Source organism: Acinonyx jubatus, chromosome A1, assembly GCF_027475565.1.
Source record: "Acinonyx jubatus isolate Ajub_Pintada_27869175 chromosome A1, VMU_Ajub_asm_v1.0, whole genome shotgun sequence".
Taxonomy (NCBI): Eukaryota; Metazoa; Chordata; class Mammalia; order Carnivora; family Felidae; genus Acinonyx; species Acinonyx jubatus.
In genome coordinates this window covers 140286184-140312055 of record NC_069380.1, presented here as the reverse complement: position 1 = coordinate 140312055, position 25872 = coordinate 140286184, and the positions used below count along the sequence as shown (strand labels likewise).

Below are 25872 nucleotides of genomic sequence, written 5' to 3'. Positions count from 1 at the left end.
TGAGCTTGTTTACAATGGAAGAGGGCACCAACATTTTCTTTTTTATATTATGTCATTGATATTATCAGAGAAAGGAACAGAACTATTAAGATCATACGATTATCATATCTGTTAGATAACACAGCACATAATTGTTTTTGTACTTATGTAAAATCTGGTTCTAATGAAATTTATTGTAACCAATTATTGTAACCATTTTTGCTAAACACTTTGAAAACACTTAGCACCCTTAAACCAAAAGTAAGAAAGGAAATTAAAAAAAAAAATAGCAGAACATACCTAAGAATAGAATAACATGTCTTTATCCATGGTTCTGGAACTATTTTTTCATGAAAGTGGTAAGTAAAAGAACATGAACATCGTTCTGGATTTCAGATTTATAAAAAGCATTAAATGTATTGACAGTGGAGCTTACAGATTTACCTTTGAAGAGGAGAAAGAATGGGATATTATTAGAAAGTAATTTCCCTTTCATCTCAACATCCATATGAACTGAATGCATCCTATAATAGGGGGTCAGCAGACTTTTTTTGTAACAGGCCAGATAGTAAATATTTTCAGCTTTGCAAGCCACAGCCCCTCAGCTCTACCACTGGAGTACAAAGCAGGCATAGACAATATATAAATGAAGGAATATGACTGTGTTCCAATGACAGTGGACTGGATTTGGTCCAACGGTTGAGTTTGCTAATGTCTGCTTAACACCATGCATGAAGTAAGATACTCATTAAATGTTTGTTGACAATGTATTCAGATATTTCTGCAAATATATTTTTTATAATATATATTGATTATTACCAAAGTAAAAGGTAAAAAAGTCTCGTTTTTAATAATATATACTGATTGTAAAATAAAATATGGGAAATGAACATGATTACTTTCTAGAATACCTAAATTTACATATGTAAGGAGGAGGTTAGCTTTAGGCTTATAAACCATTTATTTAAAGTAATATTTGATGGGGGCACCTGGGTGGCTCACTAGGCTAAGCATCTGACTCTTGGTTTCAGCTCAGGTCATGATCTCATGGTTCATGGGTTCCAGCCCTTCATCAGGCACTGTGCTGACTGGGCAGAGCCTGCTTGGGATTCTCTCTCTCTTTACCTCCCTCTCAAAATAGATAAATGAAACTTTAAAAAAAAATCAGTATTTTATGGAAGATAGACATGTATTTCCTTGAGTTATGTTTATAGTTAGTGCTAAAAGTTAAGGAAATTTGTCCTCCCCCCCGCTTTTTTTTTTTTATCTACACTAGGTAATTGTGTCAATACTTTGGGTTAAAGGTAAAATAGACTCACTTTCTACAGTTTACTGGGTAAATAAAACAATACTATAGCTTTCTGCATTACAGCTCTTATCACATGAGACATTGGTTAAAATACTAATTTTAAACGTGAAACTGTATCTCTTTTGTACCTATTTTCTGGTCATTTTCATAAATTGTACATGTAAATAGATACAGCTATAAAAATAAGCCAAACAAAACAGAGTATTTTATATACTACAGATCTTCATATTTTTGAAGTCCAAAAACAGAATAGATTGATAATACTTAAAAATGATTAAGTGACTAAGTGTGGATTAAAGCATAAAAAGCTGAAAAACATTGTTTCATAAAGCTTTACAGGGAAGTGTTATCTTTGAAATAGTAATGCAAATGTTGAACAAGGTTTATTCTTAGGCACTTACTTGATATTCTGTGTTTTATTTTTCAATTCTCATTTAAATTTTATAATTCAATCATTTTGAACGGCTATGTTCAAAAGAAGTTTTACAACTTTAATCTTAATAATCTCAAAAAAAAGCAGACATGCTATGTCATAAAATAACTATTAGTGACTAGTTTGTATCCTATAAATCTAACTTGAGTTGATAATATGGTCCATTACCAGCTAACTGCACAGAGTATTTTTCATTTTACACTCTTCAGTTACTTTTTAGTGAAGTGTTAAAAAATATGAAGCTTTTCTCCTCTCTAAAATTGCACGCTGTCTGTCTGTTATTAGGGAGATAACAGCTCTTATAAATGTTTCAGTAAGCGCTAAGTAGACAGTTATGTGCACTCTCATTCCACGCTTATTTGCTTACTGTAATAAACTGATAAAATATGTGTGGTTTGTCTCTGTGTATCTACAGGCATCATGAGTCACATAGATTTCCTTTAGAAATAATGTTGTGTCTGCAGAATTGATTGGTTATTTTCATAAACCATCTAAAAAGTACACAAACGACTTTTATTATTTAAACATATGCTGTATAAAGATTTGTAGAGGATTATCTCATTGTTACTTGATGCTTTTTGTTCTGTTAACTCTAGAAGGAGGCTTTTTATTTTAGAGTTATTACAGTTACTGAACTAATTACCGCCTCAAGAATCATAGTGAAGATAACCCGTATCATTTGCTTATGATGCAGCTAGCTTTTTAATTTTTTGAACATTATAGTTAAATAATTAAATCAGAACTAATGTTTTCAAATATTGTATTTTATAGGATCCTGCTGCATTTATAAGTTTTTTTAAGTTTTAATATTTAATGGGAAGTAATGCTTTTACCTTAAACTAGATATTCTGCAAATGATTGATTGTTTCATAGAAGTCCTTCTAATTAATAAGTTGTTCTTTTGTGTGCCTTTTGGAAATACGGTATTTTTTTATTTGTTTATAATTACACATACATATAATAGAAAATTTCTAGTCAAGTGTTATCCTGAAACCAACAAATATTAATATTGGTAACCTCCACTTATCACCACAGTGTGCTCCAATAAGACTGTTGTATTTGTAGGAACAGTGTTATAATTGAGCACTCAGCATCAAATAAAGTATACTTAGGACCAACACTAGAGGTACATTATCTGCAAACCTCTGTAATCATTTAAAATAGTAAAATTATGCTTTGAATTGTGAAAATGGGTAAAATTATGCTTTATACATTGAACATAAAAGTGGGGAATAAATGGGGAGACAGATAATAAACATAACAATAAGCAAATTATGTAGTGTTAGGTATTAAGTACCTGTGGAAAAAGAAAAAGGGGAATCGGATGGGAGAAATGCAAATGGGTTAAGCCTCATTAAGAAGGTAACATTTGAGCAAATATCAGTCACAACTGAGTCATTGTGAGTATCTGCAGGAAGGGCATTCCAGAAAGAGGGAACCAATGCCAAGGGCCTATGGTAGGAGCATTACTGGTGTGTGCAAGGAATAGCAAGGAAATCAGGACGGCTTGAGAGGAGTGAGTCATGGGTTCAACAGTAATAGGAAATCAGGTCAAAGAAACAATGGGACCAAGCCAAAAGGGATCTTAAAGGCCTTTATAAGGATTTTTGGTTTTTAAAGTTCAGTGAAATTGGGAGCCATTGGAAGATTTTGACCAGAGGGGTGACATATTTATAACTTTATTTTAACTGATTCGTTCTGGCTGTTGTCTTCAGTCTGTGCTCAGTAGGGTAGAAGAGTAGAAACAGGGAGACCAATTAGAAGGTTTTTGGAATAATCCAGATGTGAGATGGCGATAGATCAGACCAGGATGGTAACAGTAGAGGGAATGAGAAGTGGTCAGATTTTACATAGTTCAATTCAGGTAATTAGGGATTTCTCCCCAATCCTTCCCTCAGGTGCCAGCAATGACTTTTATATTTTCTTAGTGTACTAAGCTTATTGCTGTCATGGCATTTATCACATGATTTGTTGATTTACTTAGATTTCCCCAGCTAAACAATAAACTCCTTGGGGACTGGTTTACTCTGTCTTTGCCTCTGTATCATAGTCCTTAGTATAGTGGTTGGCACAACTCGATAAATTCAGTTGAAAGAGAGAGTAAGTTAATGATGAGTGGTTACTTTGCATTTGAAATAGTGATGATCTCATTGGGCAGGGGGCCTTGGAATACTCAATTCTTGGACAAGACCACCTTTCTCCCCAAGATGCCCATGGGACATATAGAGTCAGAGAAGAGAGAAAGGCAACGTGATACCTTATTATTAGCAGGGGCTTTGCTCTCTAACTTCAGTGTAGAGCTCCAGTGAATTAGGATGGTCACATCAAGGACTCCTCTTTTCTGTTGAAGATAGGACTAAGTAGTCTTGAACCAAAGCAAGTTCTTAGATTGAACTATATGAGTTGCTGATTCAACTGTTTCGACCTGTAAAGTTGGTAGATTCGTATGGTTCAAGCTATTAGAGGGCATACCTGAGTCTCTGATCTCTCCATTCCATATCAACCAGGGCTTTAGGAAAAGGGGAAAGAGAGCACATTCTCCCATTAGAAGTTTATTCCCTGCTACCTTAAATAGCGTCATGAAATCTGACTAATCCTGACCAGTAAGTAGTTGGTTGGGAAGTTAAAAGATAGAAACCCAATTTGAACTAGCTTAAGCAAAAAAAAAAAAAAAAAAAGTTACAGGAAGGGACGCTAGAGTATTTCACAAAACAACAAGCTTCAGCAAGGGTTGGAATGTGTCAGATTCAAGAACTATAAAGACCAGAGATACCAGCAGGACACTCTGTCTCTCAACTATGCTTTTCTTAGATACTGCTTTATTTCTTGCTGAACAGTATGGCAGGAAATATGACCACAAACATTAGAGTTTTAAATCTCAAAATTTTACCTCTTGAGAGAAACAGGTTTGACTTACCAGGTCCTGAATCCAAAAATCTTGGGAAAGGAATGCATTGAGCCAGGTGTCTATTCCTGAACCAATTAATTGTGATCAGGTCGCGAGGTGGCATAAGAACATGCGAGCTCCTTAAAGAACTGATTGTGGCAAGGCTCTTGGGAGATGGTAGGGTGTGTTAAGCAGACAATCCCATACATAATCCTACAGGGTAAAAACACTAAGCAGAAAGCTCCCTCAAAGGACCACGACTTTAGTCATGACCTAGATAAAAGCAACCCTGAAACATTTTAATTATTCTTAGTCTTTAGTGTCATAGAACTTACTTGACATCTCATTGTCAGCTGTCAGAACACATCTTGATACCTAGGAAGTTCATAGAAACAATCAAATCATAGCATGGACTTTGACAAATCAAAGTCAGAAGAAAAAAGTAGTTTCTACTTTGTAAAGTAGTATTTTCGTTAGCAAAGCCACTACCTCATATGGTGCTACTCTGCCATATTCCAAAAAGGCACCCTTGAATGCAAGTTGGATTTTTAGCCTGTGTCTACCCCTCAGTCAGCTGCCACTACACATCTCTTTATGATAGTTGTACTAAAAATGAATTTAGCTATTTGGAGTTAAGTGAATCTGGGAAATGTTGAGTGATCAAAACAAAATGGGTATCAAGAATTGTGAAGGACATGAGATGTTACCCTACTTGCAAGCAAACAAGTTGCTAAGACAATTTTATGGATACTGGTAAAAGACATGAGACTCCTGTGTCAAAGACAAGAGGCAGTGTATTACTCACAGCAATAGTAGTAGCCAGAGTAACCTCATTTGTGCCACTTCTCTGAGCCCCAGTTCCCACAGGGTGATATGATGAAGGCCAAGTGATGACACTACATGCAGTCTTTTGCTTTACAGGAGAGGAACCTTTACAGAAGATATAAAGAGCTGTTAGCAAATCTGTCCAAACTTTGCTCCAGAGTAAGGCATTTTCCTGTTTCCAAAGGCTGTTTGCTATACAAACATCCTTGAAAAGATTTTGAACAGCCAGATTAACACCTTTGCTCAGAACACGTTCGCAAACATGGGAGACTATGGAGAATTATTTCCCAACAAGAGAAGGGGAAGGGAGGGGGAAATATGTAGCATCTGTGCCCCTAGATCCTGGGCCAGCAAACTTTTCCTGTAAAGGGTGCAGATAGTAAATATGTATGTAAATAGTGAATATGTTAAGTATTCAGCTCTACCATTGCAGAGCAAAAAAGCAGCCATCGACAATATGTAAATGAATGGGTATGGCTGTGTTCCATACAGACTTGATAAAACAGGAAGTAGGCCACATGTGACTTGTGGGCTACAATGTGCCAACCCTTACCCAAGATGATCTGTTTTATTCATACTCCTTAAGTATCTGCCTGTTTTCTTAAACATAAGCCCTCGTTTTCACAGCCCAGATCTAGGTCTTTCTGTAATTAATTTATTATCTTTTATCTTTTATTTTGTATGTTTAGTAAGATTATTGATATTTATAAAATATGAAGTCAGAAAAGCCGTTCTCAGTGTTTAGCATCTTAGAATAGAAGCAGCCACAGATCATATATGTTTCTGGAATATAGATATCTGATATACAAAATATTGAACTAAACTCTTATTTTCCCATCAGGATTAATTGTATTGCATATGGAAATTCTTGAAGGATTTATGGAACCTACTGGTTTTACTCAACAAAATATCACCTATGTAATTCATCTAGATAGTGGAGGGAAATAGACTTTATATGATCTGTATGAACTTAGAAAATTCGTTAAAAAGAAAAAAAATGAAACTTCCAGTTAGCCCTTGTCTGTAGTTAAAAAGTACGTATTATTACCACAAAGTGCCATTTATGAGGCTGCTTATATTGGGAAGAGAACATAGACCTCTGTGTATTATCACAGATAACCTTTGAGAATTGTCACAGAGGACCTTTTTTAGATGTTGAATTTATTAGTGCTTCTTAAACTTGATTTGAGTGTGGATGGAACGAGTGGAGAAAAGTATGTATTTATTTCTTTGTACATCCATTAACATCTTTTTAATGACTATAATAAAGGTGCAGAATTTTGAGACAGGGTAGGAAAAAAAAATATTTGTATCGTGTTTCCCAGGGTAACACTGAGAGAGAATCAACAAACCAGCCAAGACATGTTGATAATCTTATGTGACTTAGGGTATAAAGCTCCTTATATTTCTGAGCACCTTATATTATGTTTAAGTGCAGATTCCTAGCTGTGTGTAAACCAAACTCCTGCTTCCGTTCTGCTTTTCTCCTACTGTTCCACACTTGCCTCTCTCCAACTTTCAACTTTGTTTTGCCATAGTATGTGTTGCTCAAACTTTAATGAATTTTCATAGATGAAAAACTGACTTCATCAACATGTATTTAATGATTTAATGAGACTTGTGTCTCTGCAACAATGAAGAAAATAAAATAAGAATTACTGTTTCCAGTATGTTATTATGTAATTGATGGAATAAACATGAGATACTGAAAACTATAATTATCCAGATAAAGGCTTGTGTTTAAGGTTGATTATTGTAGCCTCAATGACATGGGAATTTAAGATTTTTGCAGATTATAAATTTATAAATATGAGATGTATATATATATACATATATATACATGAGATAGATATATATATATACACACACACACTAGTGCAAGCATACACACACAATTTCTTTATCTTTTTGCTTATTTTTATGATGTTCATTATATCTGTAAATGAATGTTCCCTGCTAGGGATTGCTGTCTTGGGTTATGCTGATAAACTCTCTAGAATTTGTGAAGAAAATAGAACTTAGAGTGAGCATTGAAACAGAAGAGTTTTGAAAATTATTTTTTAAGTGTATTTATTTATTTTGAGAGAGAGAGAGGAGAGAGTTTTGAAAATGATTTTGTTTAAGTGTATTTATTTATTTTGAGAGAGAGAGAGAGAGGAGAGAACGGGGCGGGGGGGGGGGCAGACGATAAAGTGGGCTCTGCGCTGACAGCACAGAGCCCGATGCGGGGCTCTTGCTCAGTAACTGCGAGATCATGACCTGAGCTGGAGTTGGATGCTTAACTGACTGAGCCACGCAGGTGCCCCTGAAAATAATCTTTTTACGTGAAAAAGAACCTCAGCTTAGAAGAAGTGTTTTGAAAACTTAAAATGCTAGATTGCTATCATCATCAAAAGGCCAAAGTAGAATGCATAGGCCAGTTGCCCCATTATTTTATATAGCCAAAATTTTAAATCCCCTCAATTATTTGTTGTATTTTATAAATAAACTCTTTTGTGCATTTTTAAGATGATTATTTTAAATTGCTCACTCTTACAAATTGAGCTTTTGGACAAGGAGTACTATATTCTAATGATGCTTAGAAGACACTGCCCATCATTTTGTATATATGATATTTAACTCTTGGATTTTTGTTGATTAATCTTAAATTACTAATATTAAGTTTTAATTTCGTCAGGTATCAGTGGCATAATGAACATATTGAATAGGTTAATATGTACTCACAATTATAATAGAAAGCCTAGGTTGGGAGAGTGCACTTGTTAGGAAAAAATCTTGATTAGGCCTGTTTAATTAGAAATTGATTTTTTTAAAAAGCTAGCCCATGTCAGGTCAAGCCACATGCAGTACTTTGACTTTGAATGGAAAGATAGCCATCACATGATTTTAGAAAGGACTGTGTTTATTCATTTTAATATGCTCCTCTGATTTCACTCAGGATTGTAGGGAGAATTTAACTAAAAGAGGCTAAAATTCAACGGAAGGATATAAACAGATAATTAGCCAAGAAAATACTATTTGGTGGGGGAGGGAGTGATAAAGGACACTTTGTTTTGCCAAGTAATTGAATCATAATGTAGGACTGTAAGAAATAAAACAATGTGGTACTGGTTTAACAGCTCGATCAGAGCCAAAAATATCTCCAAATATGTAAATAATCAGAACATTTGCATTTACAGGTCACTGAGGAAAAGGTAATCATTAAATCATGTACAGACAATTGGTTCAGTATTTGGACCAAAAAAATTAAATTTAGAGGTCAATACATTTAAAACAGTATCACACGAATTAAAAATTGCAACCATGAAAGGTCTAGAAGAAACTGTAAGTGAATAGTTATCTGAGCTCAAAGTAGGGAAGATCTTTTTAATTACTAAACCACAGGAATAAACCACCTTGAATGAGGTTATAGTCTTCATTTTATAGTGAAAGAAATGCAAGGTGAAAAAAGTTCAAGGAGTTGAGATTGGAAATTTTTGGTAGGTGATACCATCTTCAAAAACCTGAGAAAATCAACTGACAAATTATTAAAACTAAAGAAAATAAGCAAGATGCCCAAATATAGTTTACCTAGGAAAAAAACTGACAAAAAAGTTTATAAATTCTAAAAAAAATTGTATATATGACAGACAGCTTATTCTCTTTTTTAACTAATTTTTTTTTAATTGACATCCACATTAGCATATAGTGCAGTAATGATTTCAGGAGTAGAATCCAGTAATTCATCCCCTATACATAACACCCAGTGCTCATCTCAACACGTGTCTTTAATGCCCCATGCCCGTGTACTTATTCTCTTCTTATTAGGTATATATTGTCAAAATATTTTAATATATGTTGAGTATAAAAAAATTTTAATGCCGTTTTGGAGGCATTTTCTTTACATTTTTATATAATTTCTGATTTAATATCTGTGAGTATGATATTTGTTATTGTGGTTTATGTAATACTTAAGGGAAAATAGGAGTTAGTATCCTACAATTTTCAAAGAGAATAACTATATTTACTAATTCATCTTTCTTTGTTTTTCCAATGTGCAATAGGTCAGTACTCCTGTCTTTGTACCAGTGAAAACTCATGTGCTGCTTCATCGAATGAGTGGAAAAGGACTAGCTGCCCATTATTTCTTTCCAAGGCAACCTTGTATTTTTGGTGATAAGATGGTCTCTGTACAAATAACATTGAATAATACTACTGATCGAAAGATAGAAAATATCCACATAGGCGGGAAAAGACTTCCTATAGGCATGCAAATGCATGTTTTTAATACAATAGGTAAATATTAATTCTCATTTAAAACTTTATATTTGATAATTAAATACATTTATTTTAAAAGTAAAGTAGAATACATATTATTTTATTGACTACATTTGTCAGTATAGTCAGTTTACGTTTGTGTCCTTTTTTAAACTGAATTTATCATACAAAACGAATACACTTCTTTGCCCTTAGTGAATTGGGTGCCAGCAGTGGTAACATGTATGTACCAGTACTGATGGATCTCAAGAATCAAAATTGCCTCTCATTTTACCTGTCTTCATCACCTTCCCTCTGTTTCTCTTCCTGGCCAACTTCATTCCCTGCCTGAGTTTAGTCTGCCTTTTTGAATCATAGCTCCCCTTCCCTGTTTCCTTTTACATTCCATAAATTGCAAAGTGAGGAGAGCAAAGGCTGAGAGGATTTATACTATTCTGTTTGTCTTCCTTTCCAGGTATACAGTGTACAGTAGCCCATAGTAGGGGCACCAGGGTGGCTCAGCCGGTTAAGCGTCCAACTCTTCATTTCAGCTCAGGTCACGATCTCACAGTTTGTGAGATTAAGCCCTGTCTCAGGGTCTGTGCTGACAGCACAGAGCCTGCTTGGGATTCTCTCTCTCTCTCTCTCTCTCTCTCTCTCTCTCTCTCTGCCTCTCCATTGAGCGTACACACTCTGTCAATCTCAAAATAAATTAACTTAAAAAAAATAGTCGATAGTATATTACTAGTATTTATACACCTCATGTTTTAAAATATTTTTAATCTTTTGCTACCATTTAGAAATCAAGATGTTTTGAGGTGCCTGGCTGATGCAATCAGTTAAGCATCCGACTTTGGCTGAGGTCATGATCTCATAGTTCATGAGTTCAAGCCCTGCTTCAGGTTCACTCAAACCATGCTTCAGACTCTGCACTCTCTCTCCCGGTCTCCCTCCGTCTCTCTCATAAACAAATAAATAAGAAGAAACTCTTTAAAAAGAAAAGAATTTTAAAAAATAGAAATCAAGATGTTTTTAAATTAAAAAACAAACCCAAAAACCTCACTTTTCTTAGAAAAAAGCACAAGATCTGGCAGTATTGTGCCTTTATTCCAACATACAACAGCACCAGTTGGTGTAGAGGAGGCTGCCCTTAGATGCAGCCTGTGCTTTCCACCTGACCTCCGTGCTCATTGTATCACACTGTCTCACCAACTGTCATCTTCTTCCATTTTTTAAGTATTTTGCCAGAAATAATACTTTAAAAAAATTAAGTGTAACAATTGTGTGTTATTTTGAGTTTAAAGATTATAATTAATGTTTACCTCTATTTTTTCTGTTTGGTTTAAGTGGAAACAGTCCTAGAGTTTCATTGGGAGAAACTTCAGGCAATAATATCAATTAAAACTGATAGAAGGTTTCTGTCATTGAATCCTTGAAATACTATCCAGTTCCAGATAGTTCCTTTTTGTAATACTTTAGGTGCTCAAAGCCTTTTAAGCGGGGAACTGTGCCTTCTTTTACTCATTATTTCACGTAACTATTCTGTTTTTCTTCATCTTCACCTGAGCTTTTTGACACTGTTGAATTCTCTCCTGTAAGTTTTCATGAGTCATTCAGCAAAGGAAGTCATATATTGTGTTATATTTTTACACAAAGGAATAAAACAGTTCCTAACAGATGACATATGGTAGATGTTTATAAGCAACCAAAGTAGAGTTAAAGTGACTTGATTTCATAACCCATTTAATACACTTATAAAAATAATTTGGTGATTAAGGCACAATTTAATAAATACAGAGTATCCTGATTTTTATTTAATTATTTTGTGAAGTCATTACATTGCCAAGGAGTTCTAAAATATCCCAGTTTGTGTTCTTTTTTTATTGCTTAAAATCCAACATTTTTTACCTAGTTAAAAAATTAGTTTTGTTGTAAGAAATGTCAAGCAGCTGATAAATGAATTGTCTGAAGGTTGAAAATGTTATTCAAAGGTTAAAACAGTAGAACAGTATTAACATTTCTTTGAGTTGGCATAATGAGTTGATGAGTTGACCTTTTATTGGCCTATGTAGAATAGAAGAAATAAATATAGTAAATTTCATAGTATGGCCTTAACACGGAAATAAAATATGAATGTATACCATTGCCTCAGTACTAGCCATAGGCTTTTCTTTTCTTTTCTTTTCTCTTCTTTTCTCTTCTTTTCTTTTCTTTTCTTTTCTTTTCTTTTCTTTTCTTTTCTTTTCTTAGGCAGATTTTTATGACCATAGTGTTTTATTCATTTTGTTGGCATTTTATTGAAACCCTCAAGAAACAGAGTTCTTTCCTGTGCAGTAACACCACCTAGTCTCTTATCAATAGATTACAGTAGAGTTACAGGGTATGTTATATCTTAATTAGTCCTCCAAAAACATCTTAATGCAACAAAGAAAAAATACTGTATTTTAATCTTTTTGTGAAATGAGGAAAGTGAACTACTTATTTAATAAGCACATATGCATATGTTAAGGAGTCCAGCAGCTTTCTTATTTATCACCAATCTGTTTTATTTTTGTCTATAATATACAGTGACTTTTGTCTGGATTTTGCCCTACCTTTAGCATGAAACTGTATGCTCTACAAGAGTATTAGGAGTAATGTGCCATGCCATTTTTCCCAAAGAGACCAAGGACCTAAGAGATTTTAAACACACACACGCACGCACGCACAACACACACACACACACACACACACACACACACACACGCCTTAAGCTGTAAGCACTATATTCACTGGCTTTATGTTAACAATTGACAAGTTTGAGTTCAGCTAATATTTTACTAGTTATTGTACAAGTGTCACATCAAAGTCTCTGGCAGCCTGTGTAATTTCTTTTTTCATTATTAATAGTATGGTATAATAAAGCCCATGTTTTTCAGCCATTTCTCTATAACCCTTTTGTGTATATAGCACTGATTCAGAAGCTGTATCCAAATACAGATGCCTAATTGAGTAAACTTTCCCAGTGTAGTAGGCTTCAAATAATATAAATCCATTATATGAATAATTTTATGCTGATTACTTTGCTCTTGAAGCATTCATATAATAAAACATGCCATTGATCATGAGCTGTCCTCCAGAATTAGTGTGGGGCTAAGCTCACAGTTAATTATCTTAAGAATGAAGATGGTACCAAACTGTGTCAAAGGGCTATCAACAAGGCATCTTGAGAACTGTCACTTTGTCAAACGAAATACAAGGATACATGATATAAAGAGATTTAAATCATGAATACCATCATGTTTTGGAGATGACAGCATTTGCTACCAATGTGTCAGCTGCAAAAAGACCAAACCCCAGTATATCTATGGGGGAAGAAAGCATTAAGGATTTACTCATCATAAAAGATATGACTAATCAGGGGCAACTGGGTGGCTCAGTCGGTTGAACGTCCAACCTCAGCTCAGGTCATGATCTCACAGTCTGTGAGTTCGAGCCCCACGTCGGGCTCTGTGCTAAGAGCTCGGAGCCTGGAGGCTGCTTCCGATTTTGTGTCTCCCTCTCTCTCTGCCCCTCCCCTGCTCATGCTCTGTCTCTCTCTGTCTCAAAAATAAGTAAAAACATTAAAAAGAAATTTAAAAATATGACTAATCAGTGTAACTAACAGAGCTGTGAACTGATGAGGTGTAGCTTTAGGAGAAATGCAAGAAAAGTATCATTACAGTTATTTGCTCTACAATAAAGCCTGTTTGTAAAGATTTAGGCAACAAGTTTACTGGTACTTGTGTAGCATCCTGATAAATTTTAGGTTTATAAACAAATGAAATTCAAATCAGAATCAGCAAACCAACATACATATACCCCTAGCAAACTCATAACATTTTAAAATCAACATCAAACAAGTACCTTCCTATAAAACCTGATCTTCATTGAACCTATGAAACATAAGCATACTTCTTAATATATTAACCTTATTGAATTCTTCTTTGTCCTGTCTGTTCCATCATTTCTGTCATGGTTAGCATTAAATGGCAAACCATATTTATCGATAAGCCCTTCGATAGTCATAGTCTACTGGATTAGAGTGCCCTTGCTGAAATAAAACTATATCTAATAAGATATATACAGAATAAAGGTAAATAGAAAGCTTCTGTACAGTATGACTGCAGTTATACTGAACACTTTGAGCAACGTGGAGATTAGAAGTGGATGGTTTCAATTTAAATATATAACATATATATAAATATTTGTACTAAATAGGTATATATTTCAGATCCTTCACTAGTCTCATGTGTAGCCAAACTTTAGAGTCATAGCAGAATAAAATGTTGTCTTAAGTTTTATCATTGCCAATTGAAAAGTACCAGTATTGTCTATTGATACAGCTATTTCCCATTCTTGGTTAATCGAAAAGTGAATCTTCAGAAATTCCAAACCCTTTTACTTGTTTTTTCATGATAACCTAATCCACTACGAAATATTCTTCCAATAAGTCTTTGAATCATGCACTTAGACTTATTTGGGTTCCTATAATGCCAGTTGTCTTGGTTAATTTCTGAATACAAATTAATTTCTTTTTTCAGCTCTGCTTTAATTTGCATTTTTAAATTTTGGATTTTTATTTCCAGTTGGAATTTGGGAAATTTTTAAATTTACTATATCTAGACTAAATACTCCATAATTTTTTTTTATCTAGAGTAAATACTCCATAATTTTAAGTACATAATCTCTTAAAAGCACCAAGTGAGTCCTTTACAGCTGTTCCAAACAGGAATACATTTCTTTCTCACTTTCAATAACGATAAGGACAATACCGTAAAACATGAAATTTCTCAGGATGAGTATATTTCTGAAACAGAATGTGTTCTTTGAAGTATGTGCAGACTTGAGTTGTGAAAAGAAAGCCTTTGAGCAAAATCATGAAATTGTAATTTGCTTTAATATTCTTAGTTTGAAGTTGTTCTTATAAGCCATCATTAAATTTGACTGTTTTAACCAAACTACAAACACGATATAAGTTTTCAGGGATTTGTCTGCCTCCTTTTCACATCCTCCATGGTTTCATGTCTAAATTATCTTATTTCCTAGAATCTCTTGAGCCTGAGGGATCCATTACCGTTTCAATGGGTATTGACTTTTGTGATTCTACTCAGACTGCCAGTTTCCAGTTGTGGTAAGTTCAATTGTTCTTCTATATTTTATATTACCTGTAAAGGATAGCACATCAAAAAGCAGGCTTTCAGCAGCTTTTTTCTTTGAGAGAGAAACCATTTAAACAAACATGTCTTTCTTTGGCAACGTTTAGACTGCCGTAGAATAGTTGTACACATTGTTTACGGCATATGTATTTTTAGTAATGTTACCCAGCTTAGCCATTACAGTCTGCCATATATGATTGAAATTCACAGTTTGTTGGTTAAAGTAAGAAGCTACTGCTAAATGTTTTTTTACTTAACTCTACAGTTTTAGAAAATTCATGAGGAAAATTCAGGAGAAATTAAAAACCTTAATAATAGTGAATAGGCTAGAAAAGATATGTTTTGAAATATCTTTTATATTATCTTGAGCCTCATAAGTGAAAAGTTATTGATTCTGTCAGTACCTAACACCCATACATTTTTCCCTTTTTACTTTAATTTATAAACTGCCTTTGTTAAAACTTGAAGAACATTTATACAGTTGGCAAAGGTTTTATGGGTGAATACTATTCAAAAGAGCTTTTCTAGGTTTGGGTTTCATTATAGTTATTGTTTCCATATAATGTTTTATAAATTTCTGATAAAGTCTAGGAATTCTTAGCAAATTAATACAAAGCTGTATTCATCCATCTTTCAGAATTACCTTTGAACTCTTACATTTTTCTGATCGAGGATATGATTTGTTATTTTGATTTGAAGTTGCTTTGATTTTATTCTAAAAAGAATTGAAACATTTTATTTGTCTAAATCTTAGCTAGTTTACAACAGAATTTGTTTGCTACAATAAAAATCAGCAAGTTTAGGAAATAGACGTTTTAAAATAAATTTATAGGTTAAGTATAGTGAACTCTTCTTTTCCATATGCCTTTTCAGTTTACCAGTAATTCAGGCCTAATATTGTACCATTTATTGCTGAAAACCTGCAATGATGAATATAAGCAATGTAGCATAACACATTGATTTTATGCAGATCATCACCTTTATGTTTTGGGAGGTCTGCTATATCAGTGATATATAAAAACTGATTACTTTTCCCAGCATTGCCTAGTAATTGTTTATTATTTTTCTATTAGACAAACAACAGAGATCAATATTACTGAGCACAGGACTATGAGTAACATCACTCTAAATAGATTTGCCTCCAACACCAGAGGTATATTCGTTTTAATGATTTCAACAATGTGAGCCCAATGACAAAGCTTGTGGACCAAGTTAGGACAAAACTAAGAACTAAAAAAAATTATTTTTTCTTATCAATTTATATGAAGAACCTGATAGAGTTCTATATAATGAGGCAGGGCTCTTTAAATATATTATCATTACAAAGATTTCTTTCCTCTGTAACCCATTGGACGTTTTCTTGCATTTTATCTTTTATAATTAACTACATACCTTTAGGGATAAGTATGTAGGTAGTGTTTGATTTTTTTGTCTTACATTGGGGAGTGTATATCAACAATTTTTTCTCAATTTCTTTTAAACGAATTTTAGGAAAATTAGGAGTTTATTTTATATAGAAAATAGCCTTAGCTGTTATAAGCATTTACACTAATGTTTTTCTGTTGTGAAGATATAAATTATTTTAGATTTTATTAAACACATAAGCATACTAGATCAAAAATTATTTTTTATATGTTCCAAAAAGAACACTTTGTCTTGCATCAAATGTAATTGATCCTGAAGCAATGTAATCACAATTACTCACTTTCTTAATTGGCCTGCCCAAAATCAGAAAATGGAAACCGATCGACAGTGTTTAAATCAATAGCTTCATAGTAGTGCTAGTGGGGGTAGGGAGATAGCGGTAATGGGTAGATCAATCGGTCTTAGATGCCAATCACTGACTGTGCCTTTTGCATAGTAAATAGCACTTTTTGCTTAGTGATGTGCTGTATCAGTCTTGGTAGTTCAATAATAAGGGTTTGGGGAAAAAGCAAGAATGGCTGATACTGAATTTTTTCCTCAAAATACATTATACAAATCGATAGGTAAAATTATGGATAATAAGAGCATATTTGGTAAGAAGCCTTGAGAAATGCTGGGAACATGGACTATAAGCCTTTCAGGTATACTTCTATTTATTAAAAGAAAATAAGAGTAAAATGATTCTACTTTAGTCTCTACATTAATTCTGTATCATCATAGCTATATGACACATACATACATATACGTAGAACTATTGTATATAGTTATGTGAATACTCGATGTGTTAATGCCTTTTTTTGCTTTGCATTTTAAATGGTAATCAAAATAAGTCCTTGATTAAACTTACTGAGATTTAAAATGTGTATAATACACATAAATGTGTGTCTCTCTCTCTAAAAGTAGATTCAGTGCTTAAACAGGTCTCATGCTTGTGATCAGTAGATACTAGTGTGGTAACTAGTGTGAAAAATACGTCTTCACTCAAGTTAGAGGGGTGAGTACTAGCATCTACCCCTCTTCTTTGCCCCAAATCTATTTAAAAGACAGAAACACATTCTTTAAAAGAGAATGAACACTAAAAACAAAATGAAAGAATGTCATTAGCTGACCAGAAATTGTGAAGAGTTGTTGGCAGTTAGAAAGCAAATGGGAACATATCAACAGTGGCAGAGAAAATAAAAACCACAGAGCGAAACACTCATGTAAGAAAACTGCAATGGTAAGAAAAAATCTAGCAGAATATGAAGCATAAAGTGAACAGATGAAAAGTTAGGGTAAGACAGTCATCAGGAGATCAAAGAAGTACTTCCAGCCCCCAGTTCTCCCACCTTACTCTAACGGCAGGCAACATTCACATTTAGTCAGAGACCTAAAAATTACACTGCAAGGAGAATGACCTTCTTTCCTGGAAGGACTTTTGGTGTGGATGTGGAGTCCTAAGACAACAGCAGGGTTTTTGAGTTTGTGGGAAGGAGGCAGCGATGGTCAGAGATGAGGTGAAATGAAGTTCTGTCCAGAAGAGGAGTATTCTCAAGTTCTGTCCCACGAGAGCAAAGTCAGTCTTACACCTGTTTTTGGAGAGATAAGGCCATTGCCTACCTGCCTCTCAACTTCATGTCCATGTAACCAGTCATGCCTCACCCACAAGAAAACTTCAGTCAGCCCACCATGGGAGAGGAAACCCACAGTAATAATACTGTGTATCAAGCAATTGCAGTGTGCTTGGCATTGTTCTAAACGCTTGTATTGTGCTAATTTCTTTAATTCTCAGAACAATTCCATGAGATAAGTATTATTATCCCATTTTTAGAGGTGAATAAACTGAGGCACAATAAGAGTAAGAAAACTGTCCAAAATACAGCTAATAGGTAGCAGACTTGTGTATGTTAATTAAGCCAGTTCCTTCATTATGAATGAAAAATGGACAGCCTACGGAGGGACTAGACTTTTGAGGAAAAGCATCAGTTTGGAAGGGAAGACTCAAGGTGACTACAAAGACTCATTACAAAGGGATAAGACAGTTTGAAAAAGAAAAGAGATAACTTTAAAAATTATAATCTAATTCAAGAGAACAGTACATCTTTACAACATTTATTTATTTATTTATTTTTTTGAAGGACAGAGACAGAGTGTGAGCGAGGGAGGGGCAGAGAGAGAGGGAGAGGCAGAATCTGAAGCAGGTGCCAAGCTCTGAGCTGTCAGCACTGAGCCCAGCACAGGACTTGCACCCGTGACCTGTGAGATCATGACCTGAGCTGAAGTCAGACGCTTAACCAACTGAGCCACCCAGGCACCCCGAGAGCACTACATCTTTAAAGCAAGAATATATCACTTGCTTTGAAATAGGAGCAATTACAAAATTTTAAATATATTTTCAGAGGTTTAAAAATACAGTGCCAAAAGAAATTCAGTAGATGCACAATAGAATGCCCACAGCTGAGTACTGATTTAGTTCTGGAAGAGGGAGCAGTGAAATCAACTGGAATAGAGAACAAAAAGAGGTGGAAACTGTGTAAGAAAGGTTAAAAGAAACAATTCGTCTAAGAAATCTACAAGGAAAGAAAAGAAATGATGGAGCGAAGAATTAAATAAATTGTAGAAGAAAAATTTTTCCCAAGCTAAAGCAATGTACAACCCTTCAGATTGAAAGGACCCATCAACGATCAAACAGGATGAATGTGAACTACAATCAAAAAGACCACATATCCTTGTGACATTTTTGATAAGGAGAAAACCAATGTGGTGTCTTTCAGAGTGGAGAAAAAAGCAGCTTACCTAAAAAATAGCAAGAATGTGAATGGAATTAGAGTTCTCATCAATACTGTCATCATTTCTGGTGGCCAGAAGGCAAAGAACGAGGAAACCAAATAGACGTTTTTCAGAGAAGCAGATTTCCTCAGTTTACCACCCACAGGCCCTTTCTTGAAAGGATTACTCAAATATATGCTGTAGTAAAAACCTTTGTGTAATGTGAATCAGAGAAAAACACAGAGTCCAAAAAAAGTAATGGACAAAGCATTCTAGCTGTAAAACGTATTAATGCGTAAGATAATTGTTCACACAATGCAGGAAATAAATTTTAATAATACACTGGAACTAAAATCCTGACATGGACAAGTTTGAGAAGGGATGAATAATGGTGATCTTGTCATGTTTGGCAGACGGATTGATTAATGGCGAAAAGAAGTTTAAATATGGTTTAAAATATTAAAACTATCCACTAAAATAATGAGAATATGAGATATAACCCCAAATGTTTAGAGGTAAGAAGAAGTGATTAAAACTTGATCAGTTTGGGGGCACCTGGGTGGCTCAGTTGGTTAAGCGTCCTACTTGATTTTAGCTCAGATTATGATCTCACAGTTTGTGAGATCAAGCCCTACATTGGTCTCCACGCTAACAGCTTGGAATTCTCTTTCCCTCTCTCTGCCCCTTCTCACTCGCTCAGTCACTCTCTCAAAAGAAATAAATAAACATTAAAAAAAAAAAAACTTGATCATTTGAACAAAGAAGGAAAGAACAAAGCATGGTAAATAGAACACAAAATAACGTGCCTGGAAGGAGCCACACATACCACACATACTGGTTATCGTGATTCATATCAAGAAGTTCAATCCCATTTACATTAAACATGTAAAAACAAAATTCAGCATATACTATTTATAAGTACCCCACCTTAAAAGAGAATGACAGAAAAATTGAGAATAAAAAGATGAAATATATACATGTTGTGTGTATGTTTACTATTATCAGAAAGATGATAAAAAGAAAAGGAGGCAATGCTAACGCTAGAAAAATTTAAAAGGCACTTCATATTAAGAAAATGTTCTATTCATTGCAGTCCTCCACAAAAATATAAGTTACAGACTTTTCAGTAACATAGTTTTGTAATATATGAAGCAGAAACTAATGAAATTCTAGGAGAAATTGACAAAGCCATGACCACAGTATATTTTAACACATGCCTCAGAAGTTAACAAATCAGAGAAGATAGATATTTAGATAAACATTCAGGTAAGTATACATATACACACAACCTCAAAATTTCAATAATTCAGTTATCTAACTTGATCTAAGACATTGGTATTTGCAAAGAAGTCTTTGTTTCCTGAGTACAGGAAATACACAGTTTTTTAAAAAAAGCATAGGATGTACAAAAAAATTTGAAAATTTTTAGGCTAATTTGATTAGAGAAAAAGGATTACACATAAGAAAGATTAGAAAAGAGAAAGGTAATAAAACACAAGATCTTCTGAATTACAAAATAACATGTAATTCTATCCCAGTGAATTGGAATCTTTTTTTTTTAAGATTTTTTTTTTTTAACATTAATTTATTTATTTGAGAGAGACAAAGTGCTAGTGGGGCAGGGGCATAGAGAGAGGGAGACACAGAATCCAAAGCAGGCTCCAGGCTCTGAGCTGACAGCACAGAACCCACATGGGGCTCGAACTCACGAACCGTGAGATCATGACCTGAGTGGAAGTCAGCCGCTCAAACAACTGAGCCACCCAGGCGCCCCTGAATTGGAATATTTAGATGAAATGAATGGCTCCCTAGAAAAAAAATGTTAGGAATAAAACTGATGAAATTGTATCAGAACTTCAAAAAAGAGATAATCTGTATATATTATTTAAACTTTGTAGATCAGAGAAAAGGAACGTATCCATGTCATTCTATAAAGCTTAGCATCACCCCAATTTTAAAATCTGAAAGAATAGCACACGACAGTACATACTACTTGGTGTTATAAATTCAGATGACTTCTGGGCCTTACAAGTTACCTGTTACTACATGAAATAGGAGAAACATTCTCTTTTAAGTCAGAAAAGCAAAAGAAGGTTACCCATTTTCAACACTATTTCACATTATATTGAAGTTCTAGCCAATATAAAAAGACAAGTAAAAACAGAGGTATAAATCCTAGAAATGAAGAGACAAAACTGTCATTTTTATCCAATATCGTTATCAACCCAGAAAGTCTTGGAATCAGCAGCAAATCTATTATTTAATTAGTGAGTTTAAAAAGGTGGTACATGGGCCCCTGGGTGGCTCAGTTGGTTAAGCTCCAGACTTCAGCTTGGGTCATGATCTTATGGTTTGTGAGTTTGAGCCCTGCATCAGGCTCTGTGCTGACAGCTCAAAGCCTGGAGCCTGCTTCAGATTCTGTGTCTTCCTCTCTCTCTCTCTGCCTCTCTCTCTGCCTCTCTCTCTGCCTCTCTCTCTCTCTCTCTCTCTCTCTCTCTCTCTCTCTCTCTGTCTCTCTCAAAAATAAATAAACATTAAAGAAAATTTTTTTAAACGGTAGTACAAATCATCAAGTGAAAATCAATAGCATTTCTATATAATAAGAATGACCAATTTTAAAACATTGAGTAAAGTTATTCTATAGGAACAACAAAAGGAATAAATTAACAAGAAATACGTATGTAGGAATTAAGAAAAAGAAAAAAACCCTGAAACTTTCCTGAAGATCATGAAAAGAAGATATGAGTAAAGTTATTCTATAGGAACAACAAAAGGAATAAATTAACAAGAAATACGTATGTAGGAATTAAGAAAAAGAAAAAAACCCTGAAACTTTCCTGAAGGTCATGAAAAGAAAATTAATACATATCCTGTGTTCCAAAATGAGATACTGTACTTTCCTTCAAATTAATCTTCAACTTTAGTGTGATTGTAGGCAGAATTCCAGTAGGTCTTTTCAGGGAACTTGACAAATTTTTAAAATTCAACCAGAAACGAAAATGTCATAAACCATAAAAAAATGTATTTAAATGTTATATACACAAATGTTTTCATACTCTTTGGGGGAAAAATCTTAAGACAGTACTAGGAAGGATAAAGTGAAAAATGATCAGATTTGACTATTAAAATTTTTAAATTTCTCTACAAAGAAAAAGTAGATACCATAACAGGTGAGACATGGTGAGAATGTATTGCAGCGTATGTAGTAGACAAAAGTTTAATAACCAGAGTATGTAAGGAACTCTTCAGTCAATATAAAGGAATTCAGTAAAAAAGTGGGGAAACACTAAGAATAGGCAGTTTATAAGAACAAAATGCAAATAGCCAATGAACATAAGATATTGAATATCACTAGTAACAGGGAAATTAAAATTAAAACATGTCACCAAATTGGCAACATTTTTAAATAATTTTAGTATCTGACATTGACAAGGTAGAGGAAACATGTATTCTGGTATACCGTTTATGGGATTTTCGTTGACACCACCTTTTTTAGGGCACTTTGGCCCTTCCAGAACACTAGGTACTCACACTCTTCTACTTAACAATTTCCTCTTCAGGCCGTCAGGCCTAAAGAAATATTGGTGGTTTACAGAAGAAAATAGATCTAGCCAAAGGTATTTAAGTAAGTATTGTTTATAGTAGGGAAAATTTCAAATGATAATCAATACAGGAATGCTTAAATAAATTATGATACAACCCTTTATATATATAGGTTTTGAGTGTCTAGTATGCATTAAGCATTATACTGTTATTTAATTGTTAAAAGTTGGCTACAAGGTAAGTGCCTTTTTTTTTTTTTTTAATTTCATAGATGAGGAATCTTGAGTTTCACAATGGTTAGACTACTTGCCCATTTCTCTTACCTAGAAATGTACCAATCTGGATCCTACAAGTCTGTGAAATGAAATTGTATGTAGTGCAAGTATATGCATTACACTTAAATATAACAGGTAGATTCTTGTATTACATTAAACTATTATGTCATTTGATCCCATTTAACTAGGCTATTTAGAGCTGCCTAATAATAGTACTTTGTTGATGTGTTAATTCCAATAGATACACATCTGTCCTTACTCATTTTCACCATTCCTTACCCATGCCAAGATATCTATGTTTAGCCCCATGGTCAGCCAGAGGGAGTCAGAAGAAAAAGAGGTCAGGGAAAAGAGAAGAGCTGTAAGGAGAAAGAGAAGTAAACAAAAAAAGGGCAAAGGGTAGAAATGGAGGCACGTGAAAACTGGAGGACGTCCTAGAACACTAATATAGATGAAAGTTTCCCTAAAATAAAGAGGGAACATTCCATCTTAGGCCAGTCTAAGCCAAACCTTGCTTTGAAACTGAAACTGGCTTATAAAGCATGTTATATGCTAGCTATGTTAGATTTTTGCATTCGGTTGTGTTAACACAAACCCACCAAATAGGGGTGTATTATTCTGCTAGTATAAGAAGAACAGAGGTCAGCAGTTAAAGAGCTGCCAGAGTACCTCCATAGTATCTTCTGGGTATAAGGTTTTTCCAGCGGTTTTTGTTTTCATGTGCTAATGTCATTAGCATGTGCCTGCCATCCTCATGGTCACAATATGGCTGCTCTAGTTTCAGGCTTCTGTCTGCATTCCAGGCAAAAATAAAAATAAAAGAAGAAGGAAAGAAAGAAGTGACATGGAAAGAGGAGCCATGTCTTTTTTGGAAAAGCAAAACTTACCCAGAAATCCCTGACAGACTTCTGTTCCTGCTTCATGGGTTATAACTGGGTTACTCAGTCCTAGCAACAAGAGAGGCTGAGATAGAAAATGTTTCAGTTGGGCACATTGTGTACCTGAACCAAATCAGGGTTATACCAGGAAAGAAGAAAAGTAAAAGAAACACAGAGTAAACAACAAGTTCTGTCTGCCACAACAGTGTTCCATTTTTATTTACATTTGCCTCGTAAGACCCATTCTGGATCAACTTCTGTCCTTAGTTTTTCATACATAATTATGTTAGCCATTTTACCAACTACGGAAAATAAAATATCATTAGCCAAAAGCAGTGAAAGCAAAACCAGTCAAGTTGAGTCATCTATATTAGTATTTAACACGCTGCAAATTCCTAGTAGGGACATTTCAAGATCACTTTTTGGCTCAAACTTAAACCTGCTGCTTACCCACCTACATTTTCATATATGCTTTAGAAGGCAAGTCTCCTTTCCCTTCTTTCTCTGCTCTCCCACCCTTCTCCCTGGGAGTCAGAGCTACACAGCTACCTTTAATCAAGGGCGTAAATGGTATCCTTCAGGACCGTTGGGAAGGACAAGGCTAATCATTTCATCTGTAATTAAAAAGAAAATACCAGTAAAGAGAGTGTAATAAATACAATTTAACACAGTGGTCATTTTAATTGTATTCTTTGATTAATAAAATATTTCTATCATGCCCTCCCTATATGTATAAATTTATATATATATATATATATTATATATAGTTCATATATATATTTTACATGTGTATTTATATATAAATTTTACACACACACACACACACACACCACCTATCCATTTACTCTATCAGCCTTTACCTATTTCTTTTAATGTGACTTAGCCTTCTACTACATCACATGTGGTCTCATCCTTCAAGTGTCTTACCCTCAGTACTTGCCTCAGTCTTAACCGTTCCTTGTCTGCTGCTTTGGGAAGAAGCATCCTACTCTCTTCACCTTGTTCTTATGCTGTTAATCCCATCCCCATTTACTTCCTCTAATGCCTTGCTCTATCAGATATTCCTTAGTTTCTTCCTCTTTACTGGCTCTTTCCCATCATCCTGTAAACATGCTCAAGTTTCATTAAGCATTCTTTTGCCTCTGCATCCTCGTGAAGCTTGTCTTGCTTTCTGTCCCATCTTTCCTTGTCAGCCTCCCCACTCCCCCTTCACCTCAGGGCATTCTGCATTCTGCCTTCCATCTGAACCGCCTTGCTTTAATCCGAAGTCACACTTCCTTCTTTTTATTCCTCTTTGCATTATTTGACACACACATTCTCTCCCTGACCACTGTCTCCCAGTGTGTTCTGTAAGCTACGGTTCTTCCATTTCTACTTAAATGTAGGTCTTCCCCAGGTTTCCACCTTATCCTTTTTCGTGGTATATCCTCTTTGCCTGTGTGATCTTATCTCCTTGTAAGGCTTCAGCTCTTCTCTTTACCATTCTGATTACTTCCAAACTCATATATACTGCCCTGACCTCTTTTCTGATTCTTGAGTTGTATTTCCAATTATCTGCTAAATATCTCTTCCTGAATAATTCACTGGTACTCAAAGTATAACCTGATTAAAGCCAAATCATTTTGTTTAATCCCCAAAACTCTATCTACTTCTTCAGTAGTTGTCATTCTCCCAGTTTTTCGCATTAGAAGTTTCAAAGTCTCTTCCATCCATCACCACCTCTGTCCCTTTTAATTCTAAAATACTCTCATCTTCCCAGTTTTCAGTGCCACCCACCCTAGGAGAGCAGCCTTACATAGCAGAATAAAAAATACATCTTAAAGCAGCATTATATAGCAGACTGGGGAGCAGGATGGACCTGAGTTCAGATCCCAGTACTGCCACTTACTAGCTATGTGACCTGGGATGTGTTGTTTAACTTTTCTTATCACTAAGTTGGGGGATAACAGAAGCCACCTCTTAGGTTCATTGTCAGGATTTATTAAAGTAAAACACACAATGTAAAAGCCCTGCCTAGACTATTAAGTTAGATTCCTAACAAATCTACCTGCCTTGGGTTTCTCCTCTACTACATCTTACACACTGCCACTAGAGTTTCTGAAATACAATGGAATCATTTATTTTCCTGTGTCAAAAGTCTCTGGTAGTTTTCCTTGT

At 34.6% G+C, this 25872-nt stretch overlaps 1 protein-coding gene across 4 annotated transcripts in view; it reads left to right on the top strand.

Annotated features, from left to right (window-relative positions):
- AP3B1 (adaptor related protein complex 3 subunit beta 1) overlaps positions 1–25872 on the top strand; it is a 261873-nt gene that overhangs the window by 216050 nt on the left and 19951 nt on the right. For all 4 annotated transcript variants that reach the window (XM_053224248.1, XM_015072097.3, XM_053224255.1 and 1 more), the window contains 2 exons: positions 9477–9708; positions 14737–14821. In XM_053224248.1, coding sequence (XP_053080223.1) covers positions 9477–9708; positions 14737–14821 — 317 coding nt within the window. The remainder of the gene's footprint in view (positions 1–9476; positions 9709–14736; positions 14822–25872) is intronic.